The sequence below is a fragment of the Centroberyx affinis genome, unplaced genomic scaffold (genome assembly GCF_046629955.1).
Source record: "Centroberyx affinis isolate AG114_WGS23_722 - 3 ecotype Tasmania unplaced genomic scaffold, CSIRO-AGI_Caff_v1 ptg004758l_1, whole genome shotgun sequence".
NCBI lineage: Eukaryota > Metazoa > Chordata > Actinopteri > Beryciformes > Berycidae > Centroberyx > Centroberyx affinis.
Genome location: NW_027282305.1, coordinates 92,591 through 113,158, shown reverse-complemented (window position 1 = coordinate 113,158; position 20,568 = coordinate 92,591). Strand labels below are relative to the sequence as shown.

General features: G+C 42.8%; 2 protein-coding genes across 4 annotated transcripts in view; one reads left to right on the top strand and one right to left on the bottom strand.

Annotated features, from left to right (window-relative positions):
* scube1 (signal peptide, CUB domain, EGF-like 1) overlaps positions 1 to 6,177 on the bottom strand; it is a 116,061-nt gene extending 109,884 nt beyond the window's left edge. For all 3 annotated transcript variants that reach the window (XM_071545052.1, XM_071545054.1, XM_071545053.1), the window contains exons 1-2: positions 6,051 to 6,177; positions 3,250 to 3,372 (exon numbers count right to left, since the gene is read on the bottom strand). In XM_071545052.1, coding sequence (XP_071401153.1) covers positions 3,250 to 3,372; positions 6,051 to 6,138 — 211 coding nt within the window. In that variant the 5' untranslated portion in view covers positions 6,139 to 6,177. The remainder of the gene's footprint in view (positions 1 to 3,249; positions 3,373 to 6,050) is intronic.
* A 1,480-nt stretch (positions 6,178 to 7,657) lies between these two features.
* samm50l (sorting and assembly machinery component 50 homolog, like) lies at positions 7,658 to 17,287 on the top strand. The gene is made up of 15 exons (XM_071545055.1): positions 7,658 to 7,798; positions 8,324 to 8,437; positions 8,569 to 8,670; positions 9,696 to 9,783; positions 10,446 to 10,552; positions 10,811 to 10,941; positions 11,389 to 11,476; positions 11,858 to 11,986; positions 12,155 to 12,226; positions 12,684 to 12,770; positions 13,122 to 13,192; positions 13,638 to 13,705; positions 14,141 to 14,287; positions 14,952 to 15,093; positions 16,246 to 17,287. Exons 1-15 carry the CDS (start codon positions 7,778 to 7,780, stop codon positions 16,289 to 16,291), a joined length of 1,413 nt encoding a protein of 470 aa, XP_071401156.1. The 5' UTR covers positions 7,658 to 7,777; the 3' UTR covers positions 16,292 to 17,287.
* Positions 17,288 to 20,568: the final 3,281 nt, after the last annotated feature.

Genomic DNA, 20,568 nt, shown 5'->3' with positions numbered 1-20,568 from the left:
CCAGAGATCACCTGTCAATCAAACAGTGTGGGCGGGACTGTGACATCTTTTAATCTTGAATTCTCTGTTGATGCAGTTTGAGTTTCTCTTTATTCTGTCTGTTCAGCCATGGAGGCTATCACTGCTCATGGTAACTACCCAGTTCTTCTTCTTCTGTTTATTCCAAACAAACCGGAAACTACAAACGCATCACATCCTGTGCATCAGAGGATTTTTCCCGGGAAAGAGCTACTAGACACCGGCTGTTTAGAACAAACAGTGGAAAAATCACTGTTGTGTTACAGCAATTGGCGATAGAGAGGAACAAAACAGACATTTCTTTATATGAAAATGTCACAGATTATTACTCTAATGCTATATTATAACATTCTAGCTTTACAAACCAAAGCCTTTTCACAGCACCTACATAGCCTACATTGTATGTGGTACTTGACTATTGAATAATCCCTAATAATCCCTAATAGATGCTGATAATAACGAGGCAGAGAAACCCTCTGAGATGGAGAAAGGGACACAAAGGCTCTGCTGCTTCCAGGTGCTTCCAGGAATAGCAGAGCTGCTAATGGCGCTGGTCGGCAGACCGGCCCGTAATGCCTGTTGATGGAAAACACAGCCGGCCAATTACAGCACCCATATCTAATCACCGGGGTCAAAGGTCAACTCCCATCCACCATCCGTCTTCATTTGGCGTCTCTGTCACTAGCTGTTGCCTCGTCAACGGGGAGTTCGATAGATTTCAGCGTTACAGTCGGGAGGCACAAGGAAGAAAGATGTGGGCTGTGAGGATAAAACCATGCTTAACACAGGCGGAGAGCGCACACACACACACACACACACACACACACACACACATACACACACACACACACACACACACACACACACACACACACACACAGTCCAATTGTTGGACCTAGAACAGTGATGTAATAAAACACAGTTGACAGTCAGGCTCGGTAGATGCCGAGTACAGCACACACACACGCATGCAAGCACAGACAAAAACACACTCAGGTGCACACACACACACACACACACACACACACACACACACACACACACGCATCCACAAGCTGGACTCAGTAAGGTGATGTAATCAGGAGCGGCTGGCAGCGCAGGTCTGCTCAGACAGCTGGTTTATGGAAGGAAGATCGTATTCCTGAAAAGTCGAAACCTTCTGCCGTTTCCTCTCAGAGGACATGGAAGCTGTTATTATTCAGGACGGCCGGTCCGGCCCGCGCCAGGAGGACTACTGTGTGTCTGTCTGTCAGTCTGAACCTATCCAGCATGCAGCGCTGCTTAGCATAACATCAGACACTAGAGTGATACACCCCAGCAGCGGGTAATGAGTCACATATGGGGGCCAGAAACGACAAAATTGAGCAGCGTCAGAATATCAGAGCTGCACAATTAATCATGTAGGATTGCGTATCGGGATTTTAGCTTTCACAATCAATAAGTGTAGAATATTGGCTCATATCATTTCATTTCGAGTCTGCTGTAGAGAAGGAACATTTGTATATATTCCGGAAACAGACTATATAAGTGTAAGTCACATTTATGGACCTCAAAAGCCTGATGCGCTAGATCAAGGGAGTGGTCAGGTAGTCGTTTTTCATATTTTAACTTCAACTTCAACGATTTCATACTCCTCTAGAAAACTGGGGAAAATTCTACAACCTCTGGGTTTATGAAAGCTTTTCAAAACCAATTAGATAAACTGATAAAACGCGTGGTCATCAAGCTGAAACCAAAGCTGTTTTTTCAGTGCCTGGAAAGTAGATATTTTGGAAATATAAGATACATATCGCGCCATTTGGCAAACGCTTTTATCCAAAATACAAGGACCCAACGAGGATCAAACCCCTCACCCTGCCATGCTGTACTGACTGAGCTACACAGGACCACACATATATAACATGACACAGTCCCATCTCATTTTGTGTGTGTGTGTGTGTTTGTGAGTGTGTGTGTGTGTTTGAGCACATGCAGCTGAGTAAACAGGGAACGTGTCAGATATCCCTGGATTAAAGGAAAAATCCACCCTAAAACACAAGATATTTCCAGCATTGCCACAGCTACACTGGAGTTTGACAGCAGCTAAAACATCAGCGGTTTTGGTGTCAGTCCCTCAGCATCAAAGAGCGAGGGCTTCTTTCTAGAGCCGCCATTTTGCGCCAAGAGACTCATACAGGGAGAAATCCATCATAGAAGAGGAGAGAGACCAATTTCTCCACTGACAGGAGCCTCAATAGACCAGAATGCAATGCAGCCGCAAGACAGGTTGGGTTTTGAGTAAAGGGCGTGACTCATTTTTTTCTTTCTCTTACTATTCTTCTTACTATGCTATCACTATCTCCTCTCTTCTCCTACACATACAACCCACAGCTGAATGGAACAAGATCAGGCTCGTTCTCTAGGGTTTGTCGAAAGGCATTCTGGGAAATGTAGGAAGTCACTAACTGAAGTAGAACTAGACGAGGCAGGTTGAGGGAAAGTGGGATCCAACAAAAAGTAAATTACAACACATTTACATCACAAAAAAACTCCTGGAATACACTGAACTTCACATATTGATGATATTCAACAGTGTGAGAATATCATAAAACACTTCTATAGGTTGCATCATAAGCCCCGCCTCCTATTTCCTTGCACTTTTGGTTCATTCTTATCAAGTTTTCTGAAATGTGAACGTACTGCAGCATCGTTTATATAAGGGCAATCTGTCACGTTATGAGCAGCGGAGCGTACGGTACATGTGAGAGGATTATTATATGTACCTGTGTGTGTGCAAAGTGTGTGTGTGTGTGTGTGTGTGTGTGTGTGAGAGAGAGAGAGTGGGGTATACGTGTGCACGAGGCGGGCTCCAGCTGTGGTGTGCTTTGAGGCAGAAGTGAGCGGAGGTGTGAACGCACAGCCAGGTGCTGCCCCTTCTCACCCTAACACCCTCGCTCAGTCCACTTCCTCCCCGTTAATTAGGAGAGCCTGTGGGGGGGAGTGGGGGGGGGGGGGGGGGGGGGGACGGATTGTGAAACAGCTGTATGTATAACCCGCCATTACCACCGAGAGAGCATCTCAGAGAGCGAGAAGAAGAAGAAGAAGAACGATGAACGGGAAGAAGAGGTGTGAAGGAGCGCTGGGTGAAGAGGAGAGGAGAGGAGAGGATGGGTGGGGTTTTAAAGGGGGGGGTGGAGGAGGGGTGGGGGGGTGGAGGAGGGGTGGGGGGGGGGGGGGGGTTCGAGGACTCACCTTCGCACTGCTTGCCGTCTCCCTTGTAGCCCGGCTTGCAGATGCACTTGAAGGACTTGGGCGTGTTCTGGCAGAGGGCGTCGATGTGGCAGTCGTCAGTGGCCTCCGAACACTCGTCTGCATCTGCAAAAACACACACACACACACACACACACATACACACACACACACACACACACACACACGAGTTAGGAGGAGTCAACAAGACCTGCAGCGGCCTTGGGAGTCAACAGCAGGGTGACTTGTAACTGAACTTGTAACTAGGTAAGATTTTAATGTAGAAAATACACCCATGTTGTCTGCTTAAAGCTCAAAGCGAGGCTGCAATAAAGGAGGAGCGTCCCATCTCCCGTAAATGAGGCGCCATATTTGTCTAAATTGGTCTGGGTTTGAATGGAGAATGTCCCATGATGCTTCAGAGGCTTTTCCACCCTGACAAGAATATCACTCTGTGGGAAACACTGAACCCTTGTCATTTTTTGGCGTGAAAATAGTCCAATTTAAAGCTGCACTCTGCAAGGTTTTTATGTTAAAATGCATTAGTCTTATCAGCCTAAATCACAAACCATCTCCCCTAATGAGACACTCTAGATTCACACTATATCTGCCCAAATAAATTCTGGTGTCAGGTATTCCAAAACTTCCAAGGGTAATCCAAACTTGAGAGTGAAATCCAACTTGAGAGTGAAATCCAAACTGTCTCCTCTCGTCTCTTTGGTTTCTTTGGTATAAAGCATCAAAGGCCGGTAAACATGAGCTGCTGTGTGACGTTCACGGACCTCACTGCGCAGGATTTCTGGGTTTTGAATTTCAAAAAATGTTCAAACCGTTACCTCTCCCGCTGCCATTTGGAGCCACAAGCATGCGAAGCTGCCTCCTGCAGCTTTAATATCACTGAATTAAATTTCGAATAATTCAGCAAATCAGACGACAACCTTACTGAATGTGTCTGCAATACAAATAAATCACAAGCCCCTTCTGCATCACAGTGAACTGGGGGGGGGAAACAGATCTATCCCTGTGCTTCAGAAAGCTCTAAGTCAAGGTCCAGCAGCAGACAGCAGAGAACAGGGGGAGTAGCGGCTCTCTAATTGATCAGCTTATTGATAGAAGAGCCGGTCACATCTGGGGCTGGATCCCGGGGCAGAGGGCCAGCTCATTACAGACCATTCATACACACACACACACACACACACACACAGGGAGGGGGACAGAGAGAGAGAGAGAGAGGGAGAGAGACATACACCGAGATATTTTAGGTTTTTTTTCCTCTCAAATCCATCATTCGACAATCTCTGCCTCACTGAGCAGCTCCTCTCTTTCCCTCTGCTTTCATCAGAATATAAATAGCCCATGTGAGGCAACCTGGCTGGAAGCGCTCTGTCTGTCTGTCTGTCTGACTGTCTGTCTGTCTGTCTCTCTCTCTTTCCTCCCGGGCTCCTCCAGCCCCGCTGCCTGGCCCTCCGCCCGGCTCAACAATATAAAGGCAATAAATAAACGATAAAACGAAATTACAATAAATATTTTTTCTGTAAAGTCAGTTGACTGTTTTATGGGGAGCTGAGGCAGAGAGCCGGGGAATGCAGGAGTGGAAGTCTTTTTGAAGAGTTTTTTTTTTTTTTTTTATGTGATTTTTTTTTTTGGACCGTAAAGACAGACGAGGCCCGGTGAACGTTTCGTGGATTCGGCGAGGACAATAAAAACCTGCAGCAGCTTCTTCAGACCCTCATGGTTTTTTTTGACAAAGCCCTGCCCACACGCTCCGGAGGCCGACTGTCTCAATATTGACTTCTCACCCATTCAGAGAGAGGAGGGGAACAATACTGGTCGATATATTGGGTCCCTCCTGCTCCTCCAGGGACCTTGAGGGGCCTCCTGAATCCCCCCCTGCACCCCCCCTACCCTCCCTCCCTCCCCAGCCAGATGGACACCTCTGGACAAGATGCTCCCTCTCTCTCTCTCTCTCTCTCTCTCTCTCTCTCACCATGCAGCAGACTCCACTCATGTAAAAAAAACAAAAAAAAACCCACACACTTCAAGTAAATCATCTCATTATTTCCACAGACAGATATAAGACAGACAGATATAAGGTGAAATAACACCCAACCCCAATGCAAATCAAGGGTTAACTTGGGAGATCAAGCTGTGAATTTTCAATGGAAACTGATAAATAGAAGTTACAGTGAAGTCTGTTCATTTAAGATTCATGACAATCCTGACTAAACTGACATTAAATTGCCTTTCTACCAAGAGTTTGACATAATAAAGTTGATTATGATCCAAACTGCAAATATCACTCATCACTTAAAAATCAAAAATGTCCAGTTTTGATCAAAAATCCCTATAATATTCCTATACAGAGTGTTTCTACTTAGTTTATAGTGACATTATGGTACTTTATGGTATGTTTTACTTCATATGGTATCACTGTAATATCCCTATAATATTACAGTGATACGATAGGAGTATTATAGTAATACCATAGAAGATAAAAAATACCATAAAGTATCATAAGGTCACTATAATATTCCTATAAAGACTTAAAATGCGTCTGAGATCCTCAATACTGAATTTATAGTGACATTTTGCTACTTTATGGTATTTTTTATCCCCTATCCTATAATATTCCTTAGAGTTTTTTCTGTCATATTTCTATAGCATCCTTCTAAAATTTGCTAGAGGATTAGTATGTTTCTTTTGCGCAAAGGGTTAACCCGGCATTAAACATTAAAGCCCTTAAAAAAAAAGTGCGTTTTATGGCTCACAATAAAGCAAGACAGAGAGGAAAGGGGAGCTCTTACCTGCGAGTCCGACATTCCCCATCACCCCACAGGTATTTATGAGGAGGATAAACAAACAAACGTCCCGGGAAAAACAGGCACTTCCCATGGTAAGAAACGGTGTGAGAAACTGCAGTTTTTTGGGGGGTTGTGTGTGTGTGTTTCTTTGATAAGAGAGGACCGTTTTGGTGGAGCGGCGGTGTGAGGCGCACGGCAAGACTGACTGGAGCCGCTCCGCGCGCTCTGATTGGCTTGCACATATTGGAGAGAGAGAGAGAGAGAGAGAGAGAGAGAGAGAGAGAGAGAGAGAGAGAGAGAGAGAGAGCATTTAACGAGCGATGAGCGCAGCCTCATGGTCTCAGTGCTCCAGACCAGGGTCCCCAAACCTTATTTTTAATTTCAAAGACCCCCAAATAGACCAGAGTTGTTGTTACATATCATTTTATACAGAATTATACAGCTGTCTTTATTTGGGAGATTGTTGAAACCTATGATCAAACCACATCATCCTCATACATTCTCTGAGTGTGTTAACTTCTACTGAATCAAATTAAACAGTTCCTCATTTTGGCCCGACCATGGACCCCCTGGAGGTCCGCGGACCACAGCCTGGGAACCACCGCTCAATGAATAAAGTAGTACTACCACTGATGCATATCCATAAATAGTTTTACCTTTCTAATGATATAAGACGCAGAGAAAGAGATTGACAGGGAAAGGGACGTCGCCAAACGTTGACGCATCGCCAGCTCCTGGCACCGCGCTGCGCACTGAATCATGGGTGTGTTTTTTCCCGTAGGATCGATTTAATAAGGCTGTGTCTAGTTGCAAATTTTATTGATAGCGTTTTTAATAACTTTTATAGGCAACAGCAATCAAACACAAACTTATAGGCAGGCGCAAAGTTGGCCGGGAAGCCCTCGGCTCGGTCCAAACTGAGCTGCAATTTATGAGCTCTCTTCCAGGAGGAGCCAGGTTCAATCGAGTGTGGATCGAAATTGTCGATTTGAGGTGAAATTGGCAAAAAGAACACGACTACTGCCATCTGCTGGAAGAAGTACGGCAACGGTTACATCAGGGAAGACTTTGGCCCCGCCCACTTTATTGACACTTGCTCCTCTCTGGCCAGTCACAGAAAGAAGATAGGATGCTGCGTTTAAGCGCTGTTGAAGATATCGTAAAGAGGAGAGACACGCTCAAATAGGACAAAGTGGGACTGGGGAAAATCGACATTATGTTCTTAATGTGACACTCGAGTGGCCGAGATGTGACGTTTAGTGGGCGACGAGTATAAAAGCTGTGTGTCAACAACTGGTGGTAAAAGGTATGTATTCATTATTGTGTGTTATTAGTTGGCATTTTGTGTAAATAAATCGTATTTCTGCATGTTTCTATTTTAATTTTTATGACGTTTTAGTTGCCATGCAATAAAATACCCAATTAAATATACACGATTTTTTGACTAATAAATGAATTAAAGGGAAAAAATTCTTTCTTACAATGCCAATTTTGTTGTTATTATTATAAAACCATTTCAGTGCGCAACAAGGGCTATTGGTACTTTAGATCTGAGAAGTCGGAGCTTACGAGGAACACTTGAACGCAGCATGAGTCCTCACCAACTGTCATGGCGTCTCCCTTGAAGGGGGATTGGTCCTGGAGAAGCTAGTCGTTGCCATTTATCAATTTCTGCGTTGTACAGAGCCGTTAAAACGCATTAATTAGGTTTTCAAGACCGAGGCGTCACCATGGGGACCGTCCATGCCAAGGTAAGCCACGTTTCTTCCTGATAAACGGGCTTGTCGGTGGAAATTTAGCTTGACCTCCCTGCCGAGTCTGTATTGTGGGCTATTGTGTGACTGCAGTAGCATTGGTACTCGATGTACAGTCAGACACACCTCAGACTGGAGCAAGAGACAGGAAAAAAGGGGAAATGAGTGGTGAAAATGAGTGTACTTCTGAACTGTGCATGTCAAAACGGTGCAATTTGGATTTTAAGTTGTTAGTGCATTTATTTGGTAATACCTATAACAGCAGATAGGGCTTTTATTTTGTTAATTCATAGCCTTATCATTTGGCTTGCTTTATCTGGACTGAGCCACCAGATCTCCTGATGTGTGGCAGGTTCTTCTGGTTTACTGGACACCAGACTCTTCCTGTGTCCTCAGTCCAAGCCCCGCCCCTCCTTCACCTCCCTGCCCTTTCTCTCCCATGACAGCTGCACCTTTTTAAATGTCATCATGATAAAGCTATATGTGATTGTGTTAACGTGGGGTGTGTAACCATGTGTGCAGAGTCTGGATCCTCTCCCGATGCATGGCCGCGACTTGGGAGTCAACCCCGACGACATGATCGAGATTCCAGAGCCGGAGCAGGAGGCCAAGCAGGAGATCCTCGAAAACAAAGATGTGAGTTCGTTCTCTGCAGGACGCCCCTCCTGTTCCACCACCGGGTCCATCCAAGGCCCAGAAAGCCATGTGAAGACATATAGACGTTGGTGGTGTGAACGGTGTCTAAATAACATTTCTTTTCTGCACAGGTTATAGTCCAACACGTCAACATCCAGGGTCTGGGACGAACTAAAGAGGATCTGCTCGGCTATGAGATCTCTGAAGTTTTCCACGCCAAAAACCTCATTGATGTAAGTATTGTAAAGCACGGGTTGACACTTGACAGCATAGTTAGGCGTCTCAGGGTTCCTGTGTAGGTCAGGAAAGTCTGGAAAAGTACAGAAAACTGATCTGATCATTTGCAGGTCGTGAAAAGTGTTGGAATTGGATGAAGAGTTAGGAAAAATATGGAAACTAAATATTGCTCAGTTCTAATGCACATGGGGCAACACATTTCTGGAGTTGGAGACACACTGGGATCTCATGTGCTGTGATATTTGAGAACTGTGAAGACTAATCTTCAGCTTTGTGGACGGTTATATCAACCAGAAATTATCAGCATAAAAATGATCACACTGAACACTGACTCAAATCCTCAAATCCAGTCAAGAAATCAAGGTCTGGGATTTTGAAATGGAAAATGTGTAAGAACCAGGGTCGGGGTCAATTCGTGAATGAACTCATCGATTCCAATTAAACTGAGGAATTGGAAGTGGAATTTGAAAAAACCTTCAGGAAACAGAATGTGAATTGAATTGGAATTTCAGGAAGTTGAATTTAACTCAATGAAGTTCTGTGAAATTCCATGTTTTGTTGTTTTTTTCCTACCGCATATCTGAGATTACACGTAGTGTTATTATCAATACTGAATATCATAAAATGTTAAAGGAACCAAGTGGTATTTGATGCATAACATGTAATCGTGACACATAGCCTACATTATGATTGACTGTATTTGATTGGTTGAACTGTCTTTTATTTGATTCATAATGTTTGATTTATAATGTTTAGCGTGTCGAGACAAACTCTCTTAGAAGTGAAATTTATTGGAATTTCGTGGAATTCAATTCTGTTTCCTGTCATTCCAATTCAATTCACATTCTGTTTCCTTACAGCTGGGACACTTTCACACTCCAACTCCAGGAACTGAATTGGAGTTTAGCATGCGTTCTCAGTCTAATTCATGAATGGCTCTGACCCTGGTAGGAGCCCAGTCCACCTGGTAGTTGTGAGGTGGATTACAAACTAAAGAGCTCTATTTCTGTCTTGGCTTCAGGTCATGAAGAAATCTCACATCGCCAGACAGAGGCTGCTCCGCCTGGGGATCTTCAAAGAGGTGGAGGTGCTCATCGACACATCTGAAGGTAAATGATTCATACTCTCTCTACTCTAAAACACTCACCAACACACAGGATCTGACGTAACTATGATATCCCTTGTGCTACTTTGGATGAGCACCAGTGTGGAAACCTAGCTTAGACGTAAGAGGAAAGAAGTCATTAATTGGAATCCAAAAAGCCACTCAAAAAGCATTTCACATTATACAGCTGGTTGGCTTTGCTCAACGTTTTATTCACTTGATCTCTTTGTTTTCATTTCATCTTGATTTCATTGTGTTGCATTTCGGTTCTCTTTGATAGGGGAATACTCAACTTCATACCTTTCTCTCTGTGTTTGTGTGTGTGTGTGTGTGTGTATCCTTTTATCATTGTGTTGTTCTTTATTTTTTATCAAGCAGTTGATTCATTTGATTTCATGTTTCATTTCATGTTGTTGTATTTGGGTTCCCTTTGATAGGGAAATAACGGCATTCCTTTATTTCTGTATTTCTTGTGTGTGTGTGTGTGTGCATGCTTGCTTCTTTTTTGTTGTTGTATTTATTTCATTTTTGCTTTTTATTTGTGATTGTATTGTAGAAGAATAGCTTTTCTCTCAGCACCAGTTTACGGGGATCTGAATAAACTTTAAAATACATCAGAAATAACCAAAATACAAGCCTTCACCCCGATGTGCTCCTCCTCCTCAGGTGTGGACGCTTTGCCCAACGGTCTGGATGTAACTTTCGAGGTGACGGAGGTTAAGAGGCTGACAGGAAGCTACAACACCATGGTTGGCAACAACGAAGGCAGCATGGTGAGAGAATTAACACTAAAAATAGAAACGGATACCTTTCACTTTTCCTCCTTTATTAGGTGCTCAGGACAGAGCGCCTCTCAGATATTGTCAGATCATCTTCCCTGACTGAATGAGACATAAAGTACAGGTGTTATTTTGGTCTACAGGAGGGCGGTTTTGTTTCAGACAGATATAGACAGGTCATATAGGCTGACAGGCAGATGTGTGTGTGTGTGTGTGTGTGTGTGTGTGTGACCCTCTCCCTCTGCCTCCCAGGTACTGGGTGTGAAGCTGCCCAACATGTTCGGTCGCGCTGAGAAACTCACCTTCCAGTTCTCCTACGGGACCAAGGAGACTTCGTACGGCCTGTCCTTCTTCAAGCCGCAGCCTGGACACTTTGAACGCAAGTACGGACAGAAACTCAAGTCTTTCTCAAGTGTTGTAGATACTAGAACTGAACTGACATTTTCTAGCATACAACTACGATTTGCCAGATCATTCTTTGAATGCTGAAAAGAGGACAAAACTTGAAATTTTCCATCCTCTTCCTCTTATGTTTAGAGTAACAGTGCAGTGGTAGTGCAGCAAGTACGCAGAAAAACGTGGGATTTTTACAACGGCAATATCTGTGCCCCCTCACTGTTTGAATAGACAAGAATTAGGTTGTCCTTTTCCCTGTGTCACCGTTTCTTTAGAAGATCACCTCACTTCATTTCTCCTCTGTGATCACTCCTTCATTTTACCAAGGTAAATGATTTAGATTTAGAGGAAGGAGCATTTAGAGGAAAGCAAATCGTCACTTTCCGGGTCATTTTACACACACACACAGTCAACGGTGGTTTCCTCTGTTTCAGCCTCACCCTCAACATGTACAAAGTCACCGGCCAGTTCCCATGGAGCTCCTTGAAAGAGACGGACAGAGGAGTGTCAGCAGAGCTAAACGTAAGAGGCTGTGTATGTATGTGTGTGTGTGTGTGTGTGTAAGTGAGCATACACAAGTTTGTCTAGAATGGAGGCACCCATGTCAAACTCAAAATCGCAATCAGAATCGCTTGAGTTCGCCAAATACAGCAGGTGCACAAGGAATCTGACCTGGTTACTGGCTGTTGAGACATTATAAGACAGACAATACAGGACTAACACAATGTCACAGGAACAAAACATAACAGTAGCTCACATATAGTCCAGACAAGACAAACTTTATGACTGTAGACTCGCATTACACCTGTTATACCTGTTCCAAAAAAAAGACGAAAACAGGAAAATACCTAGTTTTTGGGGTTTTACTTCAACTAAAATCGTCACCTTCCTCTCCTCCTGCAGTTCCCCCTGGGGATGACCAACCACACGCTGAAGTGGGAGGGTGTGTGGAGGGAGCTGGGCTGCCTGGCACGCAGTGCCTCCTTCGCAGTGCGAGAAGAGAGCGGACACTCGCTGAAATCTGCCCTCTCGGTACAGTCTCATCCCTCTCCTGTAGATAGTCCTGTCTCTTCACAAATCTGGTTTCGTTTCCATACTCGTCTCAGATATCCAGGAAGTATTTCTGAGGGCATTTAATACTTGAATCATTTCTTATCCACTGCTCCAGTCCAATGGTACTGATGTTGACTTTGTTTCCAGCATACCATGTCGATCGATTCGAGGAATTCTGCCATCTTCCCCAACAGAGGTGCCTTACTGAGGATCAACCAGGTTAGTGTGCATGTGTGAGTCCGTATGTGTGTCTTTGCCCAGTGTCCCACAAGAAAAACAAAACTGTCACTACATCACCTCACAAACAAGGTGTATGAACTTGAAAAAAGATCTAGGAAGAAAGAACAATTTCAGCTACTACGGGGCCGATGGATGTCCAAAACAATGTCTTTATTGGTGTTGAAAAACCAATGTGTTTTGGCAGAAAGCCTTTATCAGGGTTACATGACAAAGAAACAACAGATCTTAAATCCTAAGAGACGATGGATCTTACATCTTAAGATCTGCTGTGTCTTTGATGAAGGCTTCTGCTGAAACACTGCTCTCTCTATCAATGAAGGGATTTTTTGAGACATTTGTCAGCCTCAATTTGTTCTTCGTATCTTGCCCGATATTACAGTGTTATAATAGAAAAAAAGAGTGTCCATGTCCGCTGAGGTGTGTGTTTGCCCTGTAGGAGCTGGCTGGATACACAGGAGGAGACGCCAGCTTCTTGAAAGAGGATTTTGAGCTGCAGCTGAACAGACGGCTCTTCTGGGACTCGGTGAGACAGAACTCTGTTACTCTAAACCTTTCTGTATTGTTTCTGCACAGGCTGTGTGGAAAGGCTCTGTAGAGGTTCATTGGTCGTCATGTTTTCAGTCCCTCTCCTATCAAAGGCAGCTGAAAGTACACCCATCTATTTGCTCTATTAGTGGTGCACATGTAATTTTAGTTGCCTTAAGTAGCCACAGGGGTGCGACAAACCACAGCTGAATTGTCCATGTGTTTCAGTTCAGTTTGTAGGGAGAGAATTACACTCGTTTTGTTCTGTGTTTTGTTCTGTTCTATTGAATATTTTGTATGTGAGGATTTGTGTCTGTAAGAAGAATATTTTTCTGTTTTGTCGTCTCAGGTCTTGTCTGCCTCTCTGTGGGGCGGGATGCTGTATCCCACAGGCGGACAGCCCTCCTGCATCGCTGACAGGTCCGTCTGAATTGTCCCGGAGCCGTCATCTGGCTTTGACACTTCACTGGCTGCTGCCATAGACTTCAAGAAATCACTTAGTCTTAACACAAAATTCGGCCTATACATAAATAGATTTCTTTCCAAATGTGTAATATCCATTTTGGAAGAAAATCAATACTTTAAGTTCATCATTAAATAGTTCTAAAATAGTCTGTAAAGGTGTTATCATTTTGCCAACCAAGGACTTAAGTTACCTTCTGTTTTTTTTGTTAGAGTAGTATGATTAGGTTTAATTTAGTGCTATAAGTCAATTTGTAGGTTTCACTTTTTTCAAATGGTTGATATCTCATTTGGGAACAAAACTCATACTTAATTTGAATTTTCCCTAAAAATCTGGGAAATCTTGTTATTGTACTCAGGGTGGACTATGAAATGATTGTGTAATGTATATGTTTTTGTCCAGATTCTACCTTGGAGGTCCCACCAGTGTGCGAGGATTTGGGATGTACAGCATCGGGCCGCAGAGTGAAGGTGAGGGGGGAACAGGGAGAAAGAAATGCAGAGAAAATTGTGTGGTAATAGATGTCTGTAGGGCCGCACAAGAAAATGTAGAATCATATATTGTGACTTCAGTTTCCACAGTTAATTGCAAGATATTTGAATGACAGCAATATTTCTAAAAATCTCATTTCATTTAGAATATTAGCTGTTGTTAACATACAGGATATTGCTACAAGATACAGAAAGTGGAGTAAACTTTTGTTCCTCAAATCAAGATTAATAATGATCATTAATAATCATCACAGTGTCTAGTAAGATAATTAGAATTATCACTTTAGCTGTAATCAAGTAGCCCAAGATGTAGGGAAATGTACAGAATGGAACAGATGTGAGTATCTAGAGCAGTGTGTTGCTGCCTAATTCCTGACCCTTCCTCCTGGCTGGACGCCCTGCGGTGTGTTTCAGGTGACTATCTGGGTGGAGAGGCGTACTGGGCGGGGGGGCTCCACCTCTACACCCCTCTGCCCTTCCGACCGGGGAAGGGCGGCTTCGGAGACCTTTTCCGAACGCACTTCTTCCTCAACGCCGGCAACCTCTGCAACCTCAACTACGGTGGGTGGACTGAACATATTAGAGCCACTTAACACCTGCTGTGTTGGAAGAAGTCGAGAGTGGACGGCTGGTACACTGGAAAGAGCGAACTTTAGACATCACTTTAAGTTTTTAGTTGTATAGATGTGAAATGATTAAAAACACAGTGATAAAATTCAATGATAAAAAGACAGAGAGGAGAGAAACTAATTGCTAATTTGTGCAGGTGAAGTAAAAAAAAAAACCTTGTAAAAAAAAACATCTCACCTCAAAACTCTCCTCACTCGATTAAAACTGTGTATTTCATCCAAATTTCCCCAGGGGTATCCATTTAAGTTTCATATAATCAGACATCAGGCTTCCCATTAATCATGTAATTTCTGTAATATCATTGGAAAGTCAGGAAATTTGATAAATTCTCTGGTAAATTAATTGAATATCAGGGAACATTACACAGGTCACTTCACAGGAATATACCAGAATGTATTTTACAACTTGTTTTCAGCTGTTTTTCACCACAGCAAAACCAAGTGTAGTGGAAAGCAGACTGTTTACCACTTTTCTGAGCTGAAAAACAACATTAACAAACCAGGAAGGAATAACATTTTTAGGTCATTGAAGTTTTTTTTCTCAGTGTTTCGGCTGTCCCAAGTGGTGTGACGTGTTTGAGTGTTTGCGTGTCCAGGTGAGGGTCCCCGGGCGCACCTTCAGAAGCTGGCAGAGTGTATCCGCTGGTCGTACGGAGCGGGCATCGTGCTGCGCCTCGGCAACATCGCCAGACTGGAGCTCAACTACTGCGTGCCCATGGGAGTTCAGAGTGGAGACAGGTGGGAACACACACACACACACACATCTGAACAGGAAAACTGCCGACCAACACTGATGTGTCTTGTTTTACATTTTATGCATTTAGCTGACATGCTTATCCATGGCAACTTACAACTGGTACAACATTGGAATAAGCTTCAGTTCCTCCTAGATCAGCAACATTTCAGCTAACCAATAGCAAGGAGTGAGTGTAAGGGTCAGAGCATGAAAGAGAGACATGCTAAAAAAAAAAAGTAAGATAGAATGTGCAACGTGTAGCTTTTTAAAGTAATAGTTCACCCAAAAATGAAATTCTGTTATTATCTACTCCCCCTCATGCCAGTTGAAACACAGGTGAAGTTTGTCCATATAACACACAGGGAGGTTGCCAGCACACAGCTACGTGGCTGCCTTCTCCAAAACAACTGAAGTCAATGGGGACCGGTTCTTTAGAGTTCCAAAAAACAGCAAAAATATCCATAAAGTTACTCCATACAGCTCATGCAGCATAATCCAAGTCTTCTCAAGCCAAACGATAGCACAGTGAGTGGAAAAGACCGATATTTATACCATTATTGAGCGTGAATCTTATCTCAAAACTGGCATGAGGGGGAGTAGATAAGGACAGAATTTTAATTTTTGGATGAACTATTACTTTAACATCCATAACTCATTACCACATTAATTATGAGACATTAGTGTAATTTCTATAAATAAACAAGACCATTGTCGAGAAGAATGAGAGCCTCTGCTGGCCTCTGTACTGCATTTTACATTGTGAGCCACCGAGTCAGATTTCAGAGGAAATCTACTGGATTGCTTTACAGTATAAGACAGCAGCTGTTTCTACTATGTAGAAGTAATACACAAGTTTTTCCAGTTCCACTCTTCTTAGGACATAAGTTTCAACTTCTTATTTTGTCAGAATGCATATTTGCTGTTATCATTGGCTCTTCAAAACAAACGCACAACACCAGGGAGGGGGAGGAAGGACAAGGAACAATAGGGAGCAACAAGGCTCAAGGGAAATGTGGTCTTAACACAAAATGTTACATGTAGCACCCTTTTTAAATAAGGAATTGTCCTCACCTGACATCATCTCATCTCATCTTCCTCAATTTATGTCTTTCCTCTTCCTCCTCTCCCTTCCCTCTTCTTCTCTCCTCGCACAGGATATGCGACGGCGTCCAGTTTGGAGCGGGAATTCGCTTCCTGTGACCTCATCACCCCCCGACGTGAAAAAAGGGAGAGAGTATTGTCATTTGTCACCTGTAACCTGTTTGTTAGAGTGTAAACACTAGGCATGGGTCCTACCAGAATGCATTGTCCTGGGGAAACGTGCCCCAAACATCCCCCCCCCACACCCCCCACACCCCCTCCCGCCCCTCCCTCCTTTGATATGTACCAGTGATCTCACCCACTTTGTACCTGTGGCAACACAAAGAAATCATTTTTTCTGGAATATGAAAGAGATTTGGGCATATTCTCCTTTTGCCTTCTAGGACTGCTTCCTATCTAGGAGCATGACTTGTTTGAATTTTGCTTTTTGAGAGTTAAACCTACACCAAGCACTCTTCTGACCCGATGAGTTTCTGCTGAGTCGCTCTATATGTAACTGAAGGAACGCAACCGCGAGGAAGGAATGAAACCGCGAGAAACCAGCACTTTTTAAACCGATGTACCGGGACAGGATGGAGGTCTGTTTGCGTGCGAAGGGCATCGACCCTCGTGCCAAAGCGGTTCGCTCCTTCAGATGTTTGACGTGAGGAACGACGGGAGGATGGATGGACGTTGTGTCGAGTCCCGGCCCGGCAGCAGAGGTGGAAACCCCAACCCCCCCCACCCCCCGCCCCCCGGAGCAACACCCACCACCAGTGCTCTTACTGTTAGTCCTCTTTTCGACGTTGTTTTAGTTGTTCTTTTCTGCACACAAATAAATCCCAGCTGTTCCCCTGTTTTGCTTTTTTTTTTGTTGGATCCTTTCTCAAATTATATATACAGTACATTCAACAAGCAAGCAGGAAAGATGTGTTCCCAAATCCAGAGGTCAATTCTCTTGGTATTAGGGCTGGACGATATGGTTGAAATCAATATCATGATAATCGTAAGGATTTTTTTTCGATATCGATATATATGACGATATGGCTCACATAAGCGAAATCACGTTAAATAATCAAATTAATGTTCGTCATATTGAACTGAATGGTAATGTTTGGTGTGATGTCAAACTAAACTGAAATTTTCACATAATATTCCTACCACACTTCATTTTGTCTGAGTTTCTTTTTTTTTTGACCAATTTTTTTTTTATTTATTTTTTTCATTTTACTTTCCACAAGGTTTGCAGGTGTAGATCAACAAGTGATCTCTGTCAATAACATAACATATAGGTATACCAGGGCATTGATAGACAGGTAAGTACATAAAACAGGAAATTTAAAAAGAAAAACAAAAAAAACAAAAAACAAAATATATACTTTTTTTTTTTTTTTTTTTTTTTCTTTTTTTTTCCCGTAACAAATTCATAACTTAACGTTTTAGTCGCACTAAAGCCATGCAATTATAACTAAGACAGTACAAGATACAGAAAAGTAACAGAAAGCAAACACCTACACCTTTGGGCACTCCTTAACCCTGACCTACCCCATCCCCATGGGTCTTTCTCTAAATTCCACACCAGTACGTTGCAAAAATAAAAAAAAAAAATAAAAATGTATATCGTGATTATAGCTGCGTTGAGTGCCTCCTTCCTAGCCTTGAGCATAACCTGGCCTGCCCCATTCATCCTAGCAACAGAAAGCTCCATAGATAAAATCTCTATTAAAGAGTGATTCCACTGATGAACAGAAAGAGTGTGCGGTGGTTGCCACCTAACCGCCAACATTTTTTTAGCAACAGTGCATGCTGATAGCCACAGCTGTCTTTGAGTATGGTTAAAGTTCTGCCCGGAATCATCATTCAAGAGCATACATTCTGGGGAGCAGTCGATCTCTAAACCTAGTGTTTCAGAGAGACGTTTTGTTATTTGTGCCCAAATTTTGTCTGAGTTTCTAAATAAAAATAGCTTGTTCTCATCAGTTCAGACAGCAGAATTGTGCGTCTCGATATCCCAAAATCACCATATCATCACAATATAATCCCACTGAAAGACAATAAACGATAATATTGAATTATCGTCCAGCCCTACTTGGTACCTTGGTGTATTTGTCAGGGTGCGTTAGCTAATTACAACACATTTGTTTCTGCATTAAAACTCTTGAACTGCAATTTCTAAGAATGTAGGGAAGCTTATTTAATGTAAAACATGTTTCGGTACGGTGTGAAATCAAGATGGAGGCGTGTCCTATGCTGCATCAACCACTTAAATAAACATAAAATGTGTCCTTATAGCAATATTTTTCTTTTATTATTCATGCATTGTTCACTGTACATCATTTGGTAATTTTTACTTAATGTTTCTTCCCTGAAAGCTACGTAGTTTTCTTCATGAAGGCTGCATGACCCTGACCTGAGGAGGGGAGATCACAATGTACAACTATGTATGATCTTGAAACACAGTTTGTTCCTTGGTTATGACTGATTTTGATAGGTAAATAAATTATGAACCTCGTCTGTGCAAGTTAAGGAGATACTTGTAGCAGGCAGAATCATTAGGAAAGCGGTATTTTACAAGAAAAGCAGCGTCATAATTTGAATAAAACTTTACCCCATGGGACACAGAGACATCCAGTGGGTGTAATAAACGTCAGATGACTCGGCAATATGTCAACAAGGTCTCAGGGTTCAATCCAATCCCAACCTGTCGTAGTAGTAAGGGATAGAGCACTTCCCAGATGACCTGAATGATTGTGTGTGTGGGTGTGTGTGGGTGTGTGTGTCCATGACTGCCTGGACCTTTGCTCCACAGGAACCTGTGCGGGGCAGTTGAGTGTGGATGGAGCCGGTCGTCTGTCTGATCAGGACTTGTCCTGTTGGGAGTCGGAGCAGGTGGAGAGCACTTTGATATTAGCTGTAGGTGAACTCTGCAGACAAAACTGTTCTTACTACTGAGGCTGAAAGATAATGACAATAAAATCTAATTGCAATTATTTGACAGAATATTGCAATTGCGATTTAAACTGCTTCATATCATCACAAGTTTTCCTTGTCCTACATTTTTTTTAGAACTTTAAAATTGTTTTAAAAAAAATAGATGTGCAGGATTTACTGAGTTTGAGTATGATGAAAGGTTTTCACCAATATTGTAGGCTTCTTGATTCATGGACCAAAGATTACCCAGAACACTGAAATCCAATAAAAAAGTACACTAAAATACAAAAGAAATAGAAATCCATTTTAGACCGCCTCTCTCTAAAGCAATTAATCGTAGTCTCTTGCGATTTGGAAATTGTAGTTCATATTGCGATTTTGCTTTTTTTTTTTTTTTTCGATTAAATGTTCAGCTCTTGCTACAGAAGTGGACTCTATATATCTTAGAAAGCATGTGGGGCTATCATTTTTCTCTATATGAAATTTCAACCCAAGTCATGAACTTTAATCTTTAAAACAAAAATGTAGAGCTTTTGTAGGGCAGTAGAGAACAGCGTGAACATACTAAACATGACTTTATGGTAGGTATATGAGGAATGGTTCATTTGACTCATGGTGAACTTTATTGACTTTAACCATCATTAAGGATACTGCCTTTCCATCAGCGTGAACTTTGCTTCCTGGCAGTGGCCCCTGGCCAAACAGCTATAGATAGGCTACAGGTAACTCCACACCATTTGTTGGGCTACTGAGCAGGAATAGGCTTCGAAAAACTACAGAAAAAGTGTTTCCCTCTTTCTTCTTACAGTGTGGAGGTCCAGTGCCAGGCCACGTTACTTTCAAATTCAGATTCCCGGGCCCTAAGTAGATTTGAAGGCAGTATTTACACAACCAAAGCCAGATGTAAAAAGCTGTATGTTTTTTTTCCAGCGTCAATGAGGTCTAGTTTCTCCCTGAGAGTTCAACACAGGACAACCTGTGTTTGCACACTGGCACTATTAAGATAGCAAAAACCCTAAAGCCTGCAGCAGTGGGTGGAAATTGTGATCTGTGCTTTACTTTGGGATGAGGTGTGTATGTGTGTGTGTGTGTGTGTGTGTGTGTGTGTGTGAGAGAGAGAGAGAGAGAGAGAGAGAGAGAGAAAGAGTCTGGTGGAAGGCTTAGAGGAATGATAACTCATGAGGAACACAGAAGTCAATGGACATACATGGGACTGTATGCAGTTGGATACAATTTTGAGTAAAATGAAACGAATGATGGGCCCTCATTTCCATCAACCCCCGCCCCCCAACACACACACACACACACACACACACACACGGACACGGACACGCACAGACACACACCATGCCAAAATCGAATTCTTTCATTTTTAATTAAAACTAGGATCAAACGAGGTATAATCAAACCAAAAAAAAACTGTGTGCAAAGAGATGTGTTTTATGGAACGGATAGTTCAGCTCCTT

Coding starts and splice junctions, on each gene's coding strand:
- samm50l (XM_071545055.1), top strand. CDS start 7,778: ATGGGGACCGTCCATGCCAAG. Junction 10,553..10,810: donor GCAACAACGAAGGCAGCATG/GTGAGAGAATTA, acceptor TCTGCCTCCCAG/GTACTGGGTGTGAAGCTGCC. Junction 13,193..13,637: donor CCCTCCTGCATCGCTGACAG/GTCCGTCTGAAT, acceptor GTTTTTGTCCAG/ATTCTACCTTGGAGGTCCCA.